The sequence below is a fragment of the Ursus maritimus genome, unplaced genomic scaffold (genome assembly GCF_017311325.1).
Source record: "Ursus maritimus isolate PB19 unplaced genomic scaffold, ASM1731132v1 scaffold_5, whole genome shotgun sequence".
NCBI lineage: Eukaryota > Metazoa > Chordata > Mammalia > Carnivora > Ursidae > Ursus > Ursus maritimus.
The window spans coordinates 53,154,387-53,172,737 of NW_024426663.1; the positions used below are offsets into that span (position 1 = coordinate 53,154,387).

The 18,351-nt window shown below is 43.0% G+C and overlaps 2 protein-coding genes and 1 pseudogene across 2 annotated transcripts; all 3 read right to left on the reverse strand.

Moving 5' to 3' along the window:
* Positions 1–5,236: 5,236 nt before the first annotated feature.
* Positions 5,237–7,625, reverse strand: PCDHA13 (protocadherin alpha 13). Its single transcript, XM_040622337.1, is given in 5 exon segments — positions 5,237–5,351; positions 5,353–5,758; positions 5,760–5,826; positions 5,829–5,861; positions 5,864–7,625. Coding segments are annotated over 5 exon segments (2,337 nt in total). The 3' UTR covers positions 5,237–5,282.
* A 4,616-nt stretch (positions 7,626–12,241) lies between these two features.
* On the reverse strand, positions 12,242–14,642 carry LOC103663928 (protocadherin alpha-12-like). The gene has a single exon (XM_040621931.1). The coding sequence runs from the start codon at positions 14,640–14,642 to the stop codon at positions 12,261–12,263; it is 2,382 nt and encodes a 793-aa protein (XP_040477865.1). The 3' UTR covers positions 12,242–12,260.
* Positions 14,643–17,694: 3,052 nt separating this feature from the next.
* The window catches only part of LOC103663929, a 2,478-nt pseudogene continuing 1,821 nt past the window's right edge, over positions 17,695–18,351 (reverse strand).

An 18,351-nucleotide genomic window follows, 5' to 3' on the forward strand; every position in this document is an offset into this window, starting at 1 on the left:
TAGCCAAGCCGCTGTCAGCTTAAAATAGGCTTATGTCTATAAGATGCTTCAATTAAGCCACAGGTAGCCATAAAACAAAAAAACTATAGTAGATAACACAAGGAAAAGAAAAGGAAATCTAAGTATATCACTAGGGAGAACCAACAATTCACAAAGGAAGATAGCAAGAGAGGGGGGAAAAAAGAACAAAGATACTATAAAACAGCCAGAAAACAATGAACAAGATGGACAGAGTAAGTCCTTTACCTATCATTATTTTAAATGAAAATGGGTAAGTTCTCCAATCAAAGGCACAGAGCAGCTGAATGGATGAGAAAACAAGACCCAACTATAGGCTGCCTCCAAGATATTCACTACAGTTTCAAGGACACACATAGGTTTAAAATGAAGAGAAGGAAAAAGATATTCCATGCAAATGGAAACAAAAAGAAAGAGCAGCAGTAGCTATAATTGTATCGGATAAAACTGACTTTAAGTATTAAAAAACTAACAGGATGGGGCGCCTGAGTAGCGCAGTCGTTAAGCGTCTGCCTTCGGCTCAGGGCGTGATCCCGGCGTTCCGGGATCGAATCCCACATCGGGCTCCTCCGTTGGGAGCCTGCTTCTTCCTCTCTCACTCCCCTGCTGTGTTCCCTCTCTCGCTGGCTGTCTCTCTGTCATATAAATAAATAAAATCTTAAAAATAATAATAATAAATAAAAATAAAAAACTAACAGGAGACAAAGGTTATTATATAGCGATACAGGGGTCAATTCACTAAGAGGATATAACAATTGTTATGCATCTACCCAACATCCAAGCACATAAATATATAAAGCAAATACTAACATATCTGAAGGGAGTCATAGACATTACAGTAACAGCAGGGGACTCCAATACCCCACTTTCATCAATGGATAGATCATCCAGAAAGACAACAAATAAGAAAACACTGAAGTTTAACTCTGCTTTAGACCGAATGGACCTAACAGACATGTACAGGACACACCCGCCAACTTCAGTAGAATACACATCCTTCTCAGCGCACATAGAACATTGTCCAGGACAGATCATGTGTTAGGTCACAAAATAAGTCTCAGCAAACTTTAAAAGACTGAAATCGTACAGAGTAGCTTTTCCGACCAAAATCATATAAAACTAGAAGTTGATAACTGGAGAAAAACTAAAAAAATTTGCAAATATGTGGAAATTAAATAACACACTCCTGAAAAACAGTAGGTCAAAGATAAAATCAAAGGGAAATAATATTTTGAAACAAGTGAAAATGGAAACACAACGTACCAAAACTTATGGGATGCAGCAAAAGCAGGGTTAAAGAGACTGTCTTTTTCCCACCGGATGTTTTTTCCTGCTTTATCAAATATTAGTTGCCCAAAGAGCTGAGGGTCCATTTCTGGGCTCTCTATTCTGTTCCATTGGTCTATGTGTCTGTTTTTGTGCCAGTACCATGCTGTCTTTGTGATCACAGCTTTGTAGTACAGCTCGAAATCCGGCATTGTGATGCCCCCAGCTTTGTTTTTCCTTTTCAACAGTCTCTTCAATAAATGGTGCTGGGAAAATTGGACAGCTACATGCAAAAGAATGAAACTTGACCACTATCTCACACCATACACAAAAATAAACTCCAAATGGATGAAAGACCTCGATGTGAGACAGGAATCCATCAAAATTCTAGAGGAGAACATAGGCAGCAACCTCTACGACATCGGCCAAAGCAACCTTTTTCATGATACATCCCCAAAGGCAAGAGAAACAAAAGACAAAATGAATTTATGGGACTTCATCAAGATTAAAAGTTTCTGCACAGCCAAGGAAACAGTCAGAAAAACTAAGAGGCAGCCCACGGAATGGGAGAAGATATTTGCAAATGACACTACAGATAAAGGACTGGTATCCAAGATCTACAAAGAACTTCTCAAACTCAATACACGAGAAACAAATAAACAAATCAAAAAATGGGCAGAAGATATGAACAGACACTTTTCCAATGAAGACATACAAATGGCTAACAGACACATGAAAAAATGTTCAAAATCATTAGCCATCAAGGAAATTCAAATCAAAACCACACTGAGATACCACCTTACGCCAGTTAGAATGGCAAAAATAGACAAGGCAAGAAACAACAATTGTTGGAGAGGATGTGGAGAAAGGGGATCCCTCCTACATTGTTGGTGGGAATGCAAGTTGGTAGAGCCACTCTGGAAAACAGTGTGGAGGTCCCTTAAAAAGTTAAAAATTGAGCTACCCTATGATCCAGCCATTGCACTACTGGGTGTTTACCCCAAAGATACAGACGTAGTGAAGAGAAGGGCCATATGCACCCCAATGTTCATAGCAGCAATGTCCACAATAGCTAAATCGTGGAAGGAGCCGAGATGCCCTTCAACAGATGACTGGATTAAGAAGTTGTGGTCCATATATACAATGGAATATTACTCAGCTATCAGAAAGAACGAGTTCTCAACATTTGCTACAACATGGACGGCACTGGAGGAGATAATGCTTAGTGAAATAAGTCAAGCAGAGAAAGACAACTATCATATGATTTCTCTCATCTATGGAACATAAGAACTAGAATGATCAGTAGGGGAAGAAAGGGATAAAGAAAGGGGGGTAATCAGAAGGGGGAATGAAACATGAGAGACTATGGACTATGAGAAACAAACTGAGGACTTCAGAGGGGAGGAGGGTGGGGGAAAAAAAAAAAAAGCAGGGTTAAGAAGGAAGTTTATAGCAATAAATAACTACATTAAGAAAAATTATTTGGGGGCACTTGGGTGGCACAGTCAGTTAAATGTCAGACTCTTGGTTTCCGCTCAGGTCATGATCTCAGGGTGGTGATTTCAGGGTCATGAGATGGAGCCTACGTAGGGCTCCATGCTCAGAGCCGAGTCTGCTTAAGATTCTATCTGCCCCTCTCCTCTGGTCCCCCCTGCTCTGTCTCTCTTTTGCTCTAAAATAAATAAATCTTTAAAAATAAAAAGAAAAGGGGGGTACCTGCATGGCTCAGTTGTTTAAGAGTCTGCCTTTGGCTCAGGTCATGACCCTGGGGTTCTGGAATCGAGAGCCTCACATTGGGCTCCCTGCCCAATGGGGAGTCTTCTTCTCCCTCTCCCTTTGCCCCTCCTCCCTTGCTCATGCATGCTCTCTCTCTTTTTCTCTCAAATAAATAAATAAAATCTTTTTTTTAAAAAAGAAGAAAAAGAAAAATTATCTCATTTATGTGGAACCTAAAAAAGAAAACTAAAAGATTGGTGTTTGCCATTTGCAGCAGATGGGAGTGGGCAAAATGCGTGAAGGTGAGCAAAAGGTACAAACTTCAGGCTATAAAATAAATAATATACAGAACAATTACTATAGTTAATAATACTGAATTACATATTTGAAGGTCGTTAAAAGAGTAGATCTGAAAAGTTTTCATTACAAGAAAAAAAATTTGTAACAGTGTATGTTGATGGGTGTGAACTAGACTTATTGTGGTGATCATCTCCCAATATATACAAATGTCAAATAATTACATGGTATATCTGAATGAATATAATATTATGTCAATTATACTTCAACTTTTCAAATAAACTTAAATTAGAAATAAATGTTTATTAATTTAATTAATGGATGGTCCATATAAAAACTAAGATCTTCCTAACTAAACATGGAGACCATAAAATCCATAAAAGAAAAATAGATATACTTTAATATAGAAATATAAAAAACACTTTTACATGGCAAAATATACTATAAACAAATCAATATAAATTGTATAGGAGAAAAAAAATTTCTGAAATAGGTAGAAGATAAAAGTTAATATATCTATATTTTACAAAGAACGTTCCCAAACTGAAAAACAAAGAAAAAATTTTTCAAATAAAAATGGGCAAATAATTTAATTAACAAATCAAAGAAAACCAAATACAAATGACAATACACTCAAAATCACTGGTGGTATGTGGAATCAAAGTTAAAGTAACAGTGAGATATCACTCTGGCAGAATATAAAACCCGCTATTGATTTTAGAGATAAGAGAGGGTGCTCATAACTTGTTTGTGGAAATTAAAAGTACTACAAAATTCTTGGAAAGTACTCTAGCAACACATTTTAAAATTAAAATTATTAATACCCTTTGATGTGTCCATCCCACATCTGAAAGTGAATTTCGCAGAAATAAAAGCACCAATATTTTAGAAGTATGTAAGTGATAGTACAGCATGGTTTATGAGGGCAAAAGAACACTTGAAACAAATTGCTCATCCACAGTTGAATAACTGAATATATAAAAGATTTACCCTGCATTTATGGGGGGTACTAGACAGCTATTAAAAGTATCAGATTTGTGGGGATTTCCAAAGACATTGGTGATTGAGAAGTGTAAAATGCATTACCTAGCCTAATAAACTTTCTAAAATAAACAATAACAAAAAACCCCACCAGATGTATGCACCTGTGGAGCAATTAAATGACTGCAAATCAATATGTGAAAGAAAATCACAAGCCGCCTTTGGATTGGATACCTCACGGAAATGGTGATGTGACCAGAAGAAAATGAGGAGGGACCAAACCGAAAAAAGGTTCGTTTTTTTTTTTAAAGAAACAAACAAAAACAAACTTCTAAAGGGCATTTTTGTAAAAGGTTATGTGCTCTTTAAAATAAAACATGTATACAGGCATATGTATAAATTTTCTAAATAAAGACATTTGTTTTAAAATTCTCATTAGCCTCAATAAAACAAATCTTTCTGAATGCTTAAGTATTCATAATGTGTGGCTTCTTGTAAATTCGCATATAGGAAATAAATACTTACAAACTGTTAGTAATACTAAAAAAAAAACCCCACAAATGATTAGGATTATGGGCAATTTATTATGGCTTTTTGCTTACGAGTTCAATCTGAACAATATTTGTTTATTTGTTTGGAGAGAGAACACGCGGGCAGGGTCGGAGAAAGAGAATCTTTAAGCAGGCTCAATACCCAGAGCTAGGCCCACCTGAGGCTCCATCGCCTAACCCTGAGAAAGGACCTGAGCAGAAATGGAGTCCGAAGCTTAACCGACTGAGCCACCCAGGCGCTTTGATCTGAACAATAATTCAATCCATGATGTCAATAACACTCTTTAAATACTAGGAAGACGAGCAAAATTAAAGAATAATGTTATAACTAAGAATGAAGAACTTTAAACGATAAAACTGTAAGGCTAAAATAGTGACGCAGTTTTTAATACGAACTCACCTCTTTCAAATGTTCTGAGTCTGGTTCTCTTTCACTTGTTCCCTCCGTAGAACTCAGACACGGAGGAAGGCTGGGGCTGAAGGCCATGAGGTCGGTCTTGGGCGGGCCCTCCCCAGAGCACACCCTCTGCCGCCTCTGCTGCGAGTACGACCAGCTCCCCACCGCGCTGGAGCACACGAGCGTGGGCTTGCCAGGCCCGCACGCGCCCTCCGTGGGCGGCGCCGAGCACCGCAGCGCCGTGTACAGCAGCAGCGTCAGCACCAACAGGCTGGACACGGCGCAGATGGCGACGATCAGGTACACGTTGACATCCACCAGCGCCGCCTCCGCGCCCGCCGCGCCCGCCAACACCCGCGACGACGCCTTTGGCGCCTGGCCGCTCTCCACCAGCGACAGCAGCACAGTGGCCGTGGCCGTCAGCGCCGGCTCGCCGTGGTCCTTCACCAGCACCAGCAGGCGCTGGCGCGCCGAGTCCGCCTCGTCCAGGGTGCGCGTCGTGCTGATCTCGCCCGTGTACAGCGCCACACGGCGGAGCTGCGCGCGCCACCCGCCGCCGGCACAGCTCATACGACAGCCACGCGTTGTAGCCAGAGTCGCGTCCACCGCGCGCACCTTCGCCACCACGTGGCCGCGCCCACCGACCGCGACACCAGCTCGCTCAGCGCGCTACCGCCCGCGCCGCCCGCCCCAGGCCGCGGCAGCAGCGCAGGCGCGTTGTCGTTCTCGTCCAGCACGAACACCTGCAGCGTCACGTTGCTGCCCAGCGGAGGCACGCCCGCGTCGCGCGCGCTCACTTGGAACTGCAGCAGCTCCAGCTCCTCGTGGTCCAGCGGCTGCAGCGCGTACACCTTGCCGCTCTCCGCGTGCACCGACACGTAGCTCGACAGCGCACGCTCGCCCACGCGCCGCTCCACCAGCGAGTAGGACACCAGCGCGTTCTCCTGCGCGTCGGCGTCGCGCGCAGACACCGTGAAGATGTGGCAGCCGGGCGGGTTGTTCTCCTTCACGAACACCGTGTACTCGGGCTGCGCGAATGCCGGCACGTTGTCGTTCACGTCGGCCACTTCCACGGACACGCTGGCCGTGGCGGAGAGCGAAGGCGAGCCTCCGTCCCGCGCGGTCACTACTAGAACATAGTTCGCCACGCTCTCGCGGTCCAGGGTGCTATCCAGCACCAGCGAATAGTAATTCTTGAAGGTGGACACCAGCTTGAAGGGGACATGGGGTATTAATGAACAAGTCACCCGCCCGTTGGCGCCAGAGTCACGGTCGGACACGCTGATCAAGGCGATGACCGTGCCCACCTGAGCATCCTCTCGCACCGGAAGTGACAGAGAAGTGATGGTAATTTCTGGGGTATTATCATTTATATCTAGTATTTCCACCAAAATGGTACAATGACCTGCCATTGGAATATTCCCCTTGTCTATTGCCTCCACCGATATTTCATACAACTTCTTTTCTTCGAAATCTAGTTTACCTCTGGTTCTAATTTCTCCATTGTTGGGATTAATGATAAATGCATATAACACCGCAGGCGATACAGGCCTTCTAAACGAGTAGATTATGTCTCCATTCGTACCATCATCAGGATCTGTGGCATTTAGCTTGATCACTAATGTTCCATTAAATGCGTTCTCTAACACTGTCACCTTATAAATATACTGGTCAAATTCTGGGGCATTGTCATTCACATCCAAAACTGTAATCAGCAACTGAACTGTGCCGGTCAGCTCCGGTTTGCCCCCATCATTGGCTGTCAATAATAAGCTATGCTCCTGAATTTGCTCTCTGTCCAATGATTTTCTCAATACAAGTGACAACGAAGACGTTTGTTCACGATTGTTTCGTGTGTCCAAAACGAAATACTCGTTGGGATCGATTCGGTAGGTCAAGGCCGAGTTTACTCCAATATCTGCATCGGATGCGCCATCTAGTGGAAACCGAGTTTCTGGGGGTCTAGATTCTGCAATTACTAGTCTTTTCTTACTTTCAGGGAACACAGGCGGGTTGTCGTTAATGTCCTTCACCTCCACCTCCACATGGAAAACCTGCAGCGGCCTGTCCACGATCACCTCCAGGTGGATGCTACACTCCAGACTCCGCCCGCACAGCTCCTCCCGGTCGATCCGAGAATTCACAAACAAAATGCCATTCTGCAGATTTACCTCCAGAAGGTCCCCGTGGCCTTTGGACGCCACCCGGAACAGGCGCGGCACCAGCTCCGCCAGCTCCAGCCCCAAGTCCTGGGCGATGCGGCCGACGAAGGTGCCGTGTTTGGCCTCCTCCGGGACCGAGTAGTGGACCTGGCCGCTCCCAGGCTCCCAGACTGCGAGGAGCAGAAGCGAGAGCAGCAGACTCGGGGCTCCTGGGCCTCCTCGCCAGGAGAACAGCATGGTACACTCAAAAGGATTCAAAGATATCTGAAGTATAATTTATACCTTACCGCAAACTAACTCTCACCGGCTTCTGGGGGAGGATTCACTAGAGGTTTTCCACTATCTGCCGAATTTTCTGCAGGAAGGAGGAAGCGGAGGCATGTTCTTCTGGGAAATGTTCTCAGTGAAGAGCGACACCATGTGCATGAATGAGTAACTGTAAAAATGATAGGTCTTCACATTTTCCATTGATGTAGAGGGTTTTATTTTGTTTTTGTTTCTGTCATTTCGTAATGTTTTTCACTGCAAATAGGTAATTGAACATTAAATGTCTTTCTTTCCAGAAACAGTAAATGACTGTATTCTGCTCTGTATAGGATCCTAGTTGAGAATTGGTTGAATTCCATTTTTCCACAAATACATTTTTTCAAGTGTAAAACTTTTAAGCAGAATTTTTTTAAGATTTTATTTTCAAGTAGTCTCTACACCCAGTGTGGGAGTCGAACTCACAGTCCCGAGATCAAGAGCCACATGCTCTACTGAATGAGCCAGCCAGGTTCTCCCATGCAGAATTTTAAAAGAGGAATATTCGATATTCACTTTTGGAAATCAGTCTCCAGTTCTGCCTAACTTTGGTGGTTTGGGTTGGGCATGTCTTTTTCATGTAATATTTATTTAGAACTGCTCACACAACAGCCATTAACTCCAAATGGAAATATAATCAATTATAAGAATAAAACAGATGATCGTGGAAAATATTAATAAGTGATATACCAGATGTGTAAACATATCATATGTGTAAATTCCCCCAAATATGACTGTGAAATGTGGATAAAATATTTGTATTTAAAGGAAGTGTCCGTTCAATGTGTGTATGTTTGCATGTGAGCATCTTTGTGCATAAACACAATAATTTAGATCATTAAGATATAACAATGCTTTAAATTTTTCTTTGCATAAAAGATGCCAAGAACTAGCATCCTATGTATTTGATGGAATTTAAATTAATACCAATAGGTTAAACTTGCCTCTCCTCCCCATCCCTGGGAAAAACTTTACTATCCTTTCAGTTGAATCTGATTTTCCAAACATCAACAGGTAGGCAGAGATGTTAACACATTTTTAGCAAGCAAGAAAGGAAGGGAATATTACTTTTACCTATTGCTACAACTCTCTCTACCAAGCCACAAAGTTCCAGGCAAAATAGTGCTATGAAAGATATAGTACAGTTCCAATAATTATCTTGCCTGTCCTGTGCACAATTCTGCAGGAAACAATAGTTGAGTTCATTTCTGTGTCTTTGCTCATCTCTGAAAATTTGAGTAGAGTGTCTGATATTCTCTTATACCCATATTCCTCTCCTGTTACATTACTTTAACAAAACTTTACTCGTATCGTGGTAACAGTCCCTTGATTATTTGTAGTTGTTCTTGTCTATCAAGCTCTACCTTATCTCCCCTTCCACTCCACTTAACCTAGACTACAGAGTCAACTATGTGAGATACGTCAGACACGCCAAAAGCACTCACCTGCTTCTATTACTCCTCTAACATTTTCTTTAGCTTCTAACACACAGCCTAACAATTCATTTTCTCCCTCTAACTTAGCTTCTCCAATTAGGGATGTTGCTTGACCATGATCACTATATTCTCTACAAGTTTACTCTCACCTTTACCTTTATTTGGGCTTTCAAACAAATTCCTGATTAATTCTTTCCTCCTGCATACAAAGATCCTTCCATATTTTCTCAAATTCCCAACCTCATTTCCATCATTTGTTCTCAGATAATTTACACAGAGAGATAAGTAATCAGATATGAACTCAATGGCTCTCTTCTTATATTGACATTTTTATTTCCCTACTAAGGAACAATGGTCCCCACTTTTAAAGCCAACCTTATGCTCTTAAAATATTTTCTCTTGTTTCATCCTGCATATTTTCATTTTTTTTCTGTTTTCCCTTTTTTAAGTAGGCTCCACGCCAGAACTCACAACCCTAAGATCAAGACCCTGAGATCAAGACCCGAACGTATAGCCAGTCAGACGCTTAACTGACTGAACCATCCAGATGCCCCCGTATTTTTCAACTTCATCTTTATTCTTTTTTTAAAAGATTTTATTTATTTATTTGACAGAGAGAGTGAGAGAGAGAAAGAGCGCCCAGCGCTGGGCCCATGAGCAAGGAGAGAGGCACAGGGAGAGGGAGAAGCAGACTCCCCACTGAGCAGCAGGGAGGCCGACTCAGACTCCAGGACCCTGTGATCATGACCTGAGCCAAAGGCAGACCTTTCACCAACAGAGCCACCCAGGCACCCCTCATCTTCATCCTCATTCCTAATCTGTCTGTGTCATCTTCGGATCTCCTTTTTACTTGCTCCTTTTCCTTACACTACAAAAACACTCAGGTGTCCATATATATGTACATATGTGTATGTACACATATATATTAATATATACATACACACGCATACATATGTACACATATTATACACACGTTTAAATTTGCTACTTCTTGGGGGTGAAAGCTAGTTCTGTTTATCCCCTTCTCTTCACCTCAAACTTCTAACAGTTACTTGATGTATTACACTTTGAGTTTTATTTCAGCCCTCTATTGTATAACCTCTTTAAGATTTTAAGCCTATTATAGTGGTTTGAATGTCGACTACCCTAAAAGATATGTCCACATCTTAATCCCTGGAACCTGTGAGTATTACTTCTGTGACAAATAATGTGATTAAGTTTAGGGTTCTGAGAGAAGGAGTTCAGCCTGGATTCCCCAGGTGGGCCCTAAAGTGCAATCACATATATCCTTATAAGGCAAACATATAGATAAAAAGATATGCAGAAAAGAAGGCAATGTGACCAGGGAGACAGAGATTGGAGTGGTGTAGCCACAAGCCAAGGAATGCTGACAGCCATCAGAAGGTACAAGAGACAACAGATTGCCCCTTCGAGCTTCAGAGGGCACAACCCTGCCAATATTTGCATTTTGGACTTCTGATCCCCAAAATGGTGAGGGAATAAAGTTTTGCTTGTCTTAAGCCACCCAGTTTTTGGTAATTTGCTACAGCAACCCCAGGAATGAACGTACTTATTCACCTAAATTCTTTACTTGGACATGTTATTCTCATTCTTTAATCTCTCTTTTCTGATATTATCCTTTCCTATAGATTTTTTTCCATGAGGGAATTACTCCCAAATCTAGATCTATAATCTCCCCTGAGTTCCAGACCTGTATTTCTTTTTTTTAAGGTTTTATTTATTTCTCAGAGAGAGAGAGAGAGAGAGCACAAGCAGAGGGGGAAGCAGGCTCCCCACTGAGCAAGGAGCCCAACAGGACTCATCCCAGGACCCTGGGATCATGAACTGAGTCCAAGGCAGATGCTTAACCGACTGAGCCACCCAGGCGTCCCAACACCTGTATTTCCAATCACATTGGCATTCTCTAGAATCTTAGGAGTAAATTTTCTGAAATGTTTCTCTCCATTTGCTAGCTCAATAAACATACACAAACTGTTTCTTCAACTGTATTCTGAATCTTGGTTAATGGCAATCTCATCCTCCCAGATGACCAAACTAAAAAAGTTAGTGTCATCCTGTATTTTTGTCTTTCTCTTATCATTTGTAATGAATCATTCATTCTTAGGTTGCTTCTACTTTGCTAATGCCTCTTGCACATGTTCCTTTCGATCCATTTTGACTGTCATGATTTGCTTCCATTACTCGATACCTAGAATATTATAAAAAATTCTTTACTAGCTTTCTTACCTTCAGAATCTCCCCTGTTTCATCCTTCAAGTACACATTCACTACAGCAAACTCTGTTCATTTATTCATACTTATCTGTCCATCAGTAAAACCTTCCAGTTGAAAAGTTATCTTTCAAGGCACTCTTTAATAAAACATGCCTAATCTCTGGAGCCCACCCCCCACTTTCACCTTGTAGGGAATCACCTAGGCAGTTTATTTCAATATTGTATATGTATTCAAAAATTATTGATTGGGGGTGCCTGGGTGGCTCAGTCAGTTAAGTATCTGCCTCCGGCCTAGGTCATGATCTCCTGGTTCTGGGATCAAGCCCCACACCAGGCTCCCTGCTCAGCGGGAGTCTGCTCCTCCTTCTCCCTCTGTCTCTGCCCCCACTCATGCTTGCTCCCGCTCTCTCTCTCAAATAAATAAATAAATAAATAAATAAATAAATAAAACCTTTAGGAGCGCAAATAAAGGAATCCAGTTAACAGTATCTGAAAATTATTTGCACTAACTTTGCAAATATTCTCTGATCATGAAATTAAGTTCAAACTTAAAATAAATTTAAGAGTTACCAAACACCTATGCAGTTTTTACTCTTATGTACTAATATTTTTCAGGCTAATAATTCATATAAGAAAAATGATAGAATAAGAAAGTTTAAAATCTGGTGATCCATAACCACCATTTCATTTTTATATCTCACTAGTGAACATGAAACTTCAAGTGAACTTTCAAATGAAAGTTTCAAATGAACATGAAATACACAAAAAGTTCAAAATGACTAAAATGATCATACCACAGAAGATGGTCCCTGGTTTAAAAGATAATGTGAAGAAGAAAGAAAGGATGTATTTATACCTTAACAAAAGTTATTAAAGGAAACAGGTATACTTAAATGATATCAATGACTTACTTCACTGGAAGGATTTAAACAATCTTCTCCTGACTGTGGAAGACAAGGACTGAAGGCCATGAGGTCGGTCTTGGGCGGGCCCTCCCCAGAGCACACCCTCTGCCGCCTCTGCTGCGAGTACGACCAGCTCCCCACCGCGCTGGAGCACACGAGCGTGGGCTTCCCAGGCCCGCACGCGCCCTCCGTGGGCGGCGCCGAGCACCTCAGCGCCGTGTACAGCAGCAGCGTCAGCACCAACAGGCTGGACACGGCGCAGATGGCGACGATCAGGTACACGTTGACATCCACCAGCGCCGCCTCCGCGCCCGCCGCGCCCGCCAACACCCGCGACGACGCCTTTGGCGCCTGGCCGCTCTCCACCAGCGACAGCAGCACAGTGGCCGTGGCCGTCAGCGCCGGCTCGCCGTGGTCCTTCACCAGCACCAGCAGGCGCTGGCGCGCCGAGTCCGCCTCGTCCAGGGTGCGCGTCGTGCTGATCTCGCCCGTGTACAGCGCCACGCGGAACGGGCTGCGCGCGCCACCCGCCGCCGGCTGCAGCTCATACGACAGCCACGCGTTGTAGCCAGAGTCCGCGTCCACCGCGCGCACCTTCGCCACCACGTGGCCCGCGCCCACCGACCGCGACACCAGCTCGCTCAGCGCGCCGCTCGCGCCGCCCGCCCCAGGCCGCGGCAGCAGCGCGGGCGCGTTGTCGTTCTCGTCCAGCACGAACACCTGCAGCGTCACGTTGCTGCCCAGCGGAGGCACGCCCGCGTCGCGCGCGCTCACCTGGAACTGCAGCAGCTCCAGCTCCTCGTGGTCCAGCGGCTGCAGCGCGTACACCTTGCCGCTCTCCGCGTGCACCGACACGTAGCTCGACAGCGCACGCTCGCCCACGCGCCGCTCCACCAGCGAGTAGGACACCAGCGCGTTCTCCTGCGCGTCGGCGTCGCGCGCAGACACCGTGAAGATGTGGCAGCCGGGCGGGTTGTTCTCCTTCACGAACACCGTGTACTCGGGCTGCGCGAATGCCGGCGCGTTGTCGTTCACGTCGGCCACTTCCACGGACACGCTGGCCGTGGCGGAGAGCGAAGGCGAGCCTCCGTCCCTCGCGGTCACTACTAGAACATAGTTCGCCACGCTCTCTCGGTCCAGGGTGCTTTCCAGCACCAGCGAATAGTAATTCTTGAAGGTGGACACCAGCTTGAAGGGGACATGGGGTGACAGGGTGCAAGTCACCTGCCCGTTGGCGCCAGAGTCACGGTCGGACACTCTGATCAAGGCGATGACCGTGCCCACCTGAGCATCCTCTCGCAGCGGGAGCGACAGCGAAGTGATCATTACCTCAGGGGTATTGTCATTCAGATCCAGAACTTCCACTAGGATTGTACAATGACCTGCCATAGAAGGAATCCCTTTATCAATGGCGTTAACCTGAATTTCATACTCATTGTTCTCTTCAAAATCCAATTTCCCATAAATTCTGATTTCACCTGTTTCTGAATTTATTGAAAACACGCATTTCTCACTCACCGGCAAAATCAGTCTGATTCCATAGGAAATTTCTCTATTCACCCCTTCGTCTAGATCAGAAGCGTTTAGCTGAATCACTCTCGTACCATTTGGGACATTTTCAAACAGCACTACTTTATAGCCAGGCTTGTCAAACTCCGGAGCGTTGTCATTCACATCCAGAATGCTAATTTTAATCTGAACAGATCCTGTCAGCTCGGGTTTACCGCCATCCTGGGAGGTCAGGAGTATATTAAGTTCTGGAGTTTCCTCTCTATCCAATGACTTCCGTAGTACTAGTTCAGGCAATATACTTTTATCGTTTTTCGTTATTATTTTAAGAGTAAAATACTCATTTAGACCTAACCTATAGGTCAGAAGAGAGTTTACGCCGATATCCGCATCGGAAGCGCCCTCCAGAGGAAAATGAGAATCCAGAGGTGCAGATTCAGAAATCAGTACCTTTTGTTCTTCTTCTCTGAATACCGGTGGGTTGTCGTTAATGTCCTTCACCTCCACCTCCACATGGAAAACCTGCAGCGGCCTGTCCACGATCACCTCCAGGTGGATGCTACACTCCAGACTCCGCCCGCACAGCTCCTCCCGGTCGATCCGAGAATTCACAAACAAAATGCCATTCTGCAGATTTACCTCCAGAAGGTCCCCGTGGCCTTTGGACGCCACCCGGAACAGGCGTGGCACCAGCTCCGCCAGCTCCAGCCCCAAGTCCTGGGCGATGCGGCCGACGAAGGTGCCGTGTTTGGCCTCCTCCGGGACCGAGTAGTGGACCTGGCCGCTCCCGGCCTCCCAGACTGTGAGGAGCAGAAGCGAGAGCAGCAGACTCGGGGCTCCTGGACCTCCTCTCCAGGAAAATACCATTGTAGTTAACAAGATCTCTGAAGGAGGACTGTTGGTTTTTAGGGATCGCTCACCTGCGAACCTTTATGAGCAGTCTCCCTTTCTGCAGGTACATATATAGTAAAATTTACCCAGCTTTCCGGTCAATATGGAGTCAATCCTATTCTGTCAATGGTTGGAATCTGGGCGCGGAGACAAAATTTTTCCTTTTCACCTTCTGAGTGTACAGCGACATCATGTGACTGATTATGTAAGTACAAGAAAGGATCCTGAGGTTCTTTTTGGTTTAGCCACTTCCAGGGACTCTAAATTTTTTGACTTTTGGATATTTTCGTGGATTGTTTGTAAATGCCTGTTTTTTACTGTATAAGATACTAGTACCAAAGCACAGTCATTTCCATTATACTGCAGTTTTTAAAATATTCTGCTTCAAAGTCTATCATAAAATAATTACGGAAATACAGAATATCAGAAGCTACTCTTTGCCTATCATGGAGAATAAAATAAAGAATAATATACATCACCCTCAACCTTATTTTGCTTACAATTCACACTTATAGTGACTTTTATCCTTCACATTGTAGGACTTTAGGAGAAACGCAAGAATTCCTGCACTTAGCAAAGAAAAAGAAACTAAAGTATTTCTATTAACTGAATATTTCATTCATATAAGTTATTTTATTCATACTTCTGTTGGATATAAAAATTCATCATAAATATGGAACATGTAGTTGTTTTTGGTTCCTTGATGCTCAAATGTGATGACTTTTCATACAACTGCTCTCATTCCCGTAACATCTTAAAATGAGGCCTGGGTACAGATCCCGTAAGGTTTTACTCTAGCAGAAGAAAAGCATTTTCATGTAAAATGTTGAATCAAAGCCCCTAAATTTCACACAATATTCAAAAGTGGCTGTGGAGCCCTAATATGAAAAAGATCTGTGAGATGTTTTGGAGCCCAGTCTCTCTGACTAGAATCAAAAGAATATAAACTTCATAATGAACTTTTGGTTTCCCTTTAAATGTTCCCTTCGGGTCAGCTAGTAGTCACTCAAAATCTGCTTCTCTTCAGAAAATCAGAATGGTGACTATGATGCGAGGAAGAATCAAATGACTTTCCATAATTTCATTAATTAATTCAAGATCAGCTTTAAGGGAAAACAAAACAGATAAGAGCCCACAGCTAATTGTGAACAATTAAGTACAGCATTTATAAGCTCATTAAAATTCAAGTCAAAATCTTTAAGCCAACAATTTGTCACCATTCCTTTTACATCTAATAATGAAAGGAAGTGAGATAAGAAATCTTTATAGAACCAGAAAATAATAATCAATAATCTTCCTACAAGTAAAAGATAAATCAACTATAAAACTGGCTCTTAAGTAATCAAAAAATTTTGAATTTTGATTCTATTGGACTAAATTGTCTAATATCACTACCATGCTTCTTCATTTTCTATCTTCCATTTTCAAAAAAAGTCAATGTACAATGATTGCTAAGAAACTTCATTGAAAAGTAGTGTGTTCTGTAGTCTTCACACAGTTAGACATAATTAAATTACTAAAGAGATAGGAACATCTAAAATTAGCTTAATACTTAGAGAGTTGAACTAGAAAATGGTTGAAATTATAATTTTACACCATCAAATGTAATCCTGAAATTAAGAATAAGGATAAAAGACACAAAGTTTGTAGAAAATAGCCCATACAATTTGAAATTGTCTAAAAATGTGCATCAACTACTTATGTACTGCAAAAGTAATAATTTGCAAAAATGTAACATGTACTTAAAATATTCCAACATCTTTGTTTATTAAATTTAGATGACACTGAGTCATTCTAAGAACTTCATTTGGAGATGGATAATAACGTGTGCCCTACCTAACATTCACATTTATATCTTTACAGTTTTATCAATGATACGATGGTTTAATCTTTTAAGTCTGAAATATTTTGTATTTTAATTTGGTTGCCTACTATAGAATAAAGAAATTTTAGCCCCTAAGTCTAAAGGGGAGCATAGCCACATATGAATTTCATCAAATCCTCAAAGAAATCAGTGACTCTGCCACCCTATATATAGCTAAGGATCACTGAATCAGAAGAATGACGTAAGGGTAAACGACCTTTGGTAGAATCATCAGATGTGATTATAGCACATGAAAAGAAAATTTCACAAACATTAGAGATAAAGCATTTAAAGACAGAAAATTTAAGTTGCCAGATGAGCGAAAATGATAATTTTCACTTCACTTTAATAGACTTAATATTTCCCTTTCTAGATGAATCCACAAAACTTAGGACTGCCAACCAGCATATGTTGCATATATTATAAGCCTATATGCATGTCTTCAGCAAGTCTGAAGACTTGATCGAGTGATATGAATAACTTTATTTGCCTAGTACACTTTGTAAGCATAAATCTGGGAGTTCTGTTTGACTAAGATGTAGATAAATCTGTACCCATTACATGCAATAAAATAAATCGACAGAATTTTTAAGTTACATTATGTCAATGAAACCACCACACAATAATGCAAGACTGAATTTTTAACTGCAAATAATATGAAAACAGGTTTTATCTTATCAGTTGAGGCAAAACTAAAGATTATTTAATGGAAAATAAGTGTATGATCCATGTTTAACACCACAGAAAAGGGTATATCTTTTCAGACTTAATAGAGTGTTCAATCTAGCCTGAATTGAGAAAAGTCAAGAGATCTAATGTGAAAATATTAAAGTAAAAGACTGTGTTAAAAGACACAGTAATTATCTACAGTAGGGATGATTAGAGATGAAATAAGTGGTCTGGGTACATCACTGAAAATTAGAAAAAATAATAATAAAATGCTGACAGAGTTATTTTTGCATCTTCTTTTAACGTTTTCTACCAAAACTTTTGGAGAAATAGGGCATTTATTGGCCAAAAAAAACCAAAAACAAAAACAAAAAACCACCACAAAACCAAACCAAACAAATAAAACCACCTTGATTTATCTCATGATTAAAATTGGATTTTTATCGGTTGGCATTTCACTGACAGAAATTGTTCTCTAAAACATTTATACTCGTTTAAACATTAATACTCAAAATACAGCGTATTCATTAAAATTTTCTATGAAATAAAGTGGATTTTTAAAAAGCTAACATAGACTACAAAAGAAGAGGAATCTATAGAACTATAGAACGCACCTGCCCAGGGTGATTTGATCCTGCGTCCTGCCTTTCCCCTCCAACTTCTGTATCCGGACCCGGAGGTAGGCTGGGGCTGAAGGCCATGAGGTCGGTCTTGGGCGGGCCCTCCCCAGAGCACACCCTCTGCCGCCTCTGCTGCGAGTACGACCAGCTCCCCACCGCGCTGGAGCACACGAGCGTGGGCTTGCCAGGCCCGCACGCGCCCTCCGTGGGCGGCGCCGAGCACCGCAGCGCCGTGTACAGCAGCAGCGTCAGCACCAACAGGCTGGACACGGCGCAGATGGCGACGATCAGGTACACGTTGACATCCACCAGCGCCGCCTCCGCGCCCGCCGCGCCCGCCAACACCCGCGACGACGCCTTTGGCGCCTGGCCGCTCTCCACCAGCGACAGCAGCACAGTGGCCGTGGCCGTCAGCGCCGGCTCGCCGTGGTCCTTCACCAGCACCAGCAGGCGCTGGCGCGCCGAGTCCGCCTCGTCCAGGGTGCGCGTCGTGCTGATCTCGCCCGTGTACAGCGCCACGCGGAACGGGCTG